Genomic DNA, 5,780 nt, shown 5'->3' with positions numbered 1-5,780 from the left:
TACAGCTTTAATACTTGCGCCTATTATTCTCCTCCTCCTCCCTGAGTCGGCATCACTCCACACCCTGGATCACGCCTGCCCTCCCTCTCCCACCCTCACTGTCTACCTCCTTTAAAACCCATCACTCCCATCCCTCAGCTCTCACACGTTCTGACTTTTTCCACCTGGAATAGACACATTTGTTTTCATGAGACAGAAACGAGCAGCATGATGACAGAATGCCCTTTTTTCTATTGAAATAAATCACTTTTATTGCTTGGGGACTTTAACTTTTCTTTTTTTCTCTGGCATTTTTTTAGATTTTTGACGGACGTATGGACCTATTTATGTCTAAAAGATGAGTTTGATGAGACGAGTTTAAAGTTTGTCAAACGGTCCTGTAAGTATGCTTCTACCGTCAGTCACAGCATGGAAGAACAAACTGGGGATCAGCTTCGCCAATGAAAGTTTTGTTGCATTTTGAAATTTGATCAACTGCGAAACAAAAACAAAAAACTGTCCATCACAGAGATATGAACTGGTAAGCATCATAATTAAATGTGCAACCTTTCATGACAAACATAAATTCTTTTTTTTTTCCGTTTATTACCAAATCTGGAAAAAGAAAATTAACAGATAGTTTGTCGAGTAACCCATGTAAGCAGCAACTTTGACATTTAAGCAAAATTGTTGCCTGTTTGGTAAACATCTTGTAGAAGAGGATGAGCAAAACCAAGTGATGCAGTTCATCTGACGATAATTTGTCAACACAAAAACAGATCTAAGGGGACCGTACCCCTGATTCTGGACCAGAACCGTAAACCCACGCCAAAAAGAGACAGCCGGACAGAGCACTTCAACTGTGGAGGAGGGCAGCAGCGTGCTGTCCAACGACCCAGCCTGACGCACGGAGACGGACAGACAGACGGACAGTCTGATGCCAACTGTCTCCCCTGTCAATCTCACGGCACCACTCCTCCTCCTGTTGCTATGGGCAACCCACCCCGCCATGGCAACCAACTGGCTGTAAGTTTAGTGTGCGAGGGAGGAAGAGAAAGAGAGAGTTTGTTTGTTATGCTATAACTTTTAAAAGATGGTGACATGTCTCTAAATCTCTTTCTTTGTCTCCCTCCTGGTGACCTTTTTCTCTTTTCTCTCTTTCTGCCCTCAGTGTCGTTTTTGCCTGGTTCTCTGCTCGTTTCTGTTCTCCCTAAAATTCTGCCCAGTCGGTTTACCTCCTCATCTTTTTGTATCCTCTTCTTCTCGAACCCCCATCTTCGACTTAATTATGCGTCCTTCCCTTTTTGTCTCACAAACCTGCAGTGAATCATCCTCGACACTCACACCCTTTTTTTTTTTCCTTGTGTCCCAGCTCCCTGGCGAGGCTGCCTCGCTCCAGGCCTGTGTCTGGAGCTGCTCCATGTGCACGACTGAGGGGGTTGACCCCAGGGCAGGTGGGGGTGTGCAGGGCACGGGGGGAGGTTATGGAGTCTGTACGCAAGGCGGCAGAGATGGTTATAGAAGAGGTATGGCAGGAGAGTATAACAGAATCGTTCTGTCAGTGTGGCAGAAGAGTCACCGTGTTTCTGTTTACCTCAGTGTCAGCACCAGTTCAGGAATCGCCGCTGGAATTGCTCCACCACTCCACGTGGGATCAATGTTTTTGGCAGAGTGATGAATCAAGGTAGAAAACCTTCATACCCCAGCATCCCGGCAGATGCAGAATTCTTTGTGACGCCTCCGTTGTCGTTCTCAGGCACTCGTGAGGCAGCCTTTGTGCATGCTTTGTCCTCAGTAGCCGTGGCCGTGGCTGTGACCCGGGCCTGCACCCGCGGGGAGCTGGAGAGGTGTGGCTGTGACAGGAAGGTCAGGGGGGTCAGTCCCGAAGGTGAGCTTAGCCTCTGAAGCTGTAAGAAATGTGACCGGGAACCTTCAAGCGTTCTTTAATGAGTTCAGAACGGGATTCCTCATCAGCTGTCAGGAGAAATACATCTAAAAAGAGGCTAACATGCAATAATGCAGATATCCCTTATCCACTTTTTTTGCTCCTCCTCAGGCTTCCAGTGGTCAGGGTGTAGTGACAACCTGTCATATGGTGTAGCTTTCTCTCAAACATTTGTGGACGAACCGGAGCGGGCCAAGGGGCTGTCAGCAGGACGCCCACTCATGAACCTCCACAACAACGAGGCCGGTCGAAAGGTTGGCGGCATCAACATCAGTTCTGATCCTCATGCCTGTAACCTGTGGGACTGCCTGACAGTTCACCTGCCTCTCATTCTTAGGCCATCCTTCACAACATGCAGGTGGAGTGTAAGTGTCACGGCGTCTCTGGGTCCTGTGAGCTGAAAACTTGCTGGAAGGTCATGCCTCCATTCAGACGTGTCGGCGTTGTGCTCAAGGAACGCTTTGATGGAGCCACAGAGGTATAAGAACATCCTTTCTGCTTATTTGTGTAGCTTTGTAAGTCAGAATATAAAAATTATGCATTATTTCATTGTCCTTCTAGGTCCGACTGACTCGTATTGGATCCAGGCCGGCTCTTCTGCCCCGTGACCCCCATGTTAAACCCCCTGCTGCCAGAGACCTTGTGTATCTTGCACCCTCCCCAGATTTCTGCCATCTCGATCCTGAAAACGGCATCCCTGGGACTGCTGGACGGAGATGCAATGGTAAAATCCCCAAACCCCTACAACAATTCAAATAATCCAACCCATAAGTGAGTATTTAGAAACTGATGTGTCCGTATTTTGAAACCCGCCCAGGGACGTCTCGGCTGGCGCCAGATGGCTGCGAGCTGGTGTGCTGCGGACCAGGGTACAGAGCGGGTCGAGCTGAGGTGGTGCAGCGCTGCTCCTGCAAGTTTTCGTGGTGCTGCTCAGTCCGTTGCCAGCAGTGCAAGAATACGGTCACCATTCACACCTGCAGGGTGTAAAATGGCTCAAGCGGAACCAGAATGAACGAGCAGAAAGATCTCAGCCAAAAAAACAGAACGACACGAAAGAACACAAAGCATGTTAAATGCAACTAAGAGCTGGTTTTCAGTCACAACGTTGGCACCAAATGGTCTCATATTTTGAATAATTATCGAAGCACAGGCCAAAAAGTAAGGAACTATTTTTTGGAAAATGCATCTGTAGGTTGAGCAACAGAGTAGAGTAAATGGGTTGCACCCTTGAAAAACCTTCTCTGCCAATGCAAAATAGAATATTCTGCTTTTGACTCTTTGTTGTTGTTTATTAGACTGGATGATTGAAGTCGAAAGAGACAAGATTGCCTAACTGGCACCTGATTGTCAGCTCCTGTGAGCAACCAGTGGCAATACCTGATCTTCACAGACTAGGACATAACTCTATCCTCCAAGATGACAACGCTCGCCCCCACAAAGAGGTTTATCAGAGACTGCCTCCAGATTTAGAGAGTAAAGGGGATGGACTGGCCTGCCTGCAGTCCTGACATCAACCCCATTGAACACCTGTGACCTGTGAGGGCGTGCTGTTTGCTCCTGAGTGCCAGGTTGTTGTGGCTGTGTAGGGTTCTTCCACATGCTACTGAGGCCCCTGTTTGTTAAATGAATTAAACTGTCTTGTTTCTTTAATCATCCAATCCAAAAAGCAACACCTAACAAGAGTCGATAGCAGAATAAGCTGTTTGGCAAAAAAGATTTGAAGAGTTTTTCATTGGCGCAACCTACATTCAACTCTGCTGCTCAACCCAGAAATTATTTTCCTTACACGTGTTGAACCCTTTAAAGAAAACGCAGGCTTTTCATTGGTATAAGACTTATTGCCAAGACTTATTGCCAAGAAGTATTGTCACAACAAAGAAATAACCCACCAAACACAAATTTCCTTACTTTTTGTGTTAAGTTTTACTATCCCTTTGTGACCAGGCTCTCCAATGTAAAAGCTGCAAAACAAATTTTTAAAAAGCCAAAAGGACAAACAAGTTATGATTCCATGCTTAAATTTAAGCTACTGAAACATACAGAAAGGCCCAGATGTGCATGAACACCTACACACACACAACAGTAACTCAATGACCTGACAAAGCTTTTGAAGCTGAACTTAACCGAAACTAACAGAAACATTGCCACCTTTTTCTAAATTTTTTGTGTTAAACATTTTTTTTTTTCATGTTTTAGATTAGCCGGCCTTTGAACGTTTTACTGTATTTATGTTTTCCTTTTGATTCTGGTTTATTTATTTATCAGTTTTTGCTCCGATTCAGTCTCGAGCAGCGAGAATAACCTTTACTTACATTGGTGTCTTTTTTCCTGTTTTTGCCCTTCACCCTCACGTGAAACTCCTCAGTATGCTCCTGCAGAGGCAGTGCTTTTAGGTCTGCTCAAGAAATCTAATAAATACATAGTTGATCTAAAATACTGGGGTGCCTCTGAGTCACTGTTTCTCAGTTTTGGGGAGGTTTTAGTAGTTTTAGTTAGCTTTCAATTAGGATCGGAGTGCACACAATATACTTAGAAAAAAAACTGCACAGAAAGTGTAAAATACTTTGTGAACGGGTTAATGAGAAACATTGTGAAGCACTTCGCAGGCACTATTTACAAAAACATCAACATTTTATCAATTATTTTTTGCTTTTGGTAAAAGCTGCCAGTTTGCACATACCTGTAAAATAGTTGAACACATCCAATTATGCTTTCAAAGATTTCTTTAGTTTATAGTTCTTTTTAAGTCAATGCAGAGCATTTATACCTATGCAACAATGAGACAGCATCGAGTTAGCTTGCAGCTTTGCAGTTGCTTCAGCACATATTGACCAAAAAGGGAACTATAAAAAAATATAAGAAAAAAATGCATTTTTGCACATCATGCAGGGAGTGCTGAAAGTCTTTGCTGACATTTATTGGCAAATGAATTGTTCACTTAATTGCTAAAGTTAAAACAAGCAGAACAGAAGCTAAAAATCACCTAAACTGTTGCTACGAGCTAAAACATAGCTAAAAGTCACATTTAGTTAAATCGTAGCCAAAAGCTGAAAGCTAAAAAGGTGCATAAAAGACAAAAGTAAAGCAAGTATGCTGAAGTAGATTTCAGAGAACAATGTTTTCGGAGGAAATGGGAGATCTCCATGTATTTCTATGGAGAATGCTTTTGTAAATACATTTTAAAAAATTGAAAAAAGTAACTAAGATAGAAATACTACAAGTCAAAGCACACTATTCCTAACCAAGCCAAACATTTTGATATATGAATGGTTAAAAATAGCACAACCTTTACAGATGTAGTTTGATTGTTAAAACAATCTACAAAGGAAGCTTAATGATGATGAAGCATTTGTGTACTTTCAGATACTTTTTAAAATTTGATTTTCCTTAAAGCACGCCTTTCGACCTCACAAAGCACATTCCAGTCTGTCATTTAAGCACTTGTGTAAAAGCTGCAGCACTTCTTGGTATATATTCCATTCATCCATCCATTTTCTACCACTTATTCGTGGTCGGGTCACAGAGGCAACAGGTCCAGGAGAGAAACCCAAACCTCCCTGTCCACATCGACACTCTCCAGCTCCTCCTGGTGGGACCCCAAGGTGTTCCCAGACCAGAGAGGATCCAGAATCCCTCCAGCGAGGTCTCTTCTCAGTGAGACATGCATTTCTCTGCAATCACAGACCAGTGAGCACACTATGCAACAACGAGGGGGTAAAGGTCCTACCAAAGGATGTTCCAGCACATTGCGGCGGTCAGGAATCAATCAGACATTGGAAAATGAACACCCTTAGCAGTAACCTGCAACCAAATTATGTTTCACCAGTTCTGAAGCTAAAAAACCATAAAACAGGAC

General features: G+C 43.8%; 1 protein-coding gene across 2 annotated transcripts; it reads left to right on the top strand.

Annotated features, from left to right (window-relative positions):
• Positions 1-3,904, top strand: wnt4b (wingless-type MMTV integration site family, member 4b). 2 transcript variants are annotated; one of them, XM_017415434.3, is made up of 9 exons: positions 1-520; positions 759-1,005; positions 1,352-1,505; positions 1,579-1,663; positions 1,736-1,867; positions 2,036-2,178; positions 2,262-2,402; positions 2,486-2,648; positions 2,742-3,904. In XM_017415434.3, the coding sequence occupies exons 2-9, from the start codon at positions 917-919 to the stop codon at positions 2,909-2,911; spliced, it is 1,077 nt and encodes a 358-aa protein (XP_017270923.1). In that variant the 5' UTR covers positions 1-520; positions 759-916; the 3' UTR covers positions 2,912-3,904. The 2 variants fall into 2 exon arrangements, with proteins under 2 accessions (XP_017270923.1, XP_017270922.1); XM_017415433.3 differs by having other exon boundaries at positions 1,579-1,867.
• Positions 3,905-5,780: the final 1,876 nt, after the last annotated feature.

The sequence above is a fragment of the Kryptolebias marmoratus genome, linkage group LG16 (assembly GCF_001649575.2).
Source record: "Kryptolebias marmoratus isolate JLee-2015 linkage group LG16, ASM164957v2, whole genome shotgun sequence".
In the NCBI taxonomy this organism is placed as follows: Eukaryota; Metazoa; Chordata; class Actinopteri; order Cyprinodontiformes; family Rivulidae; genus Kryptolebias; species Kryptolebias marmoratus.
This window is presented reverse-complemented; position numbering and strand designations above follow the sequence as displayed.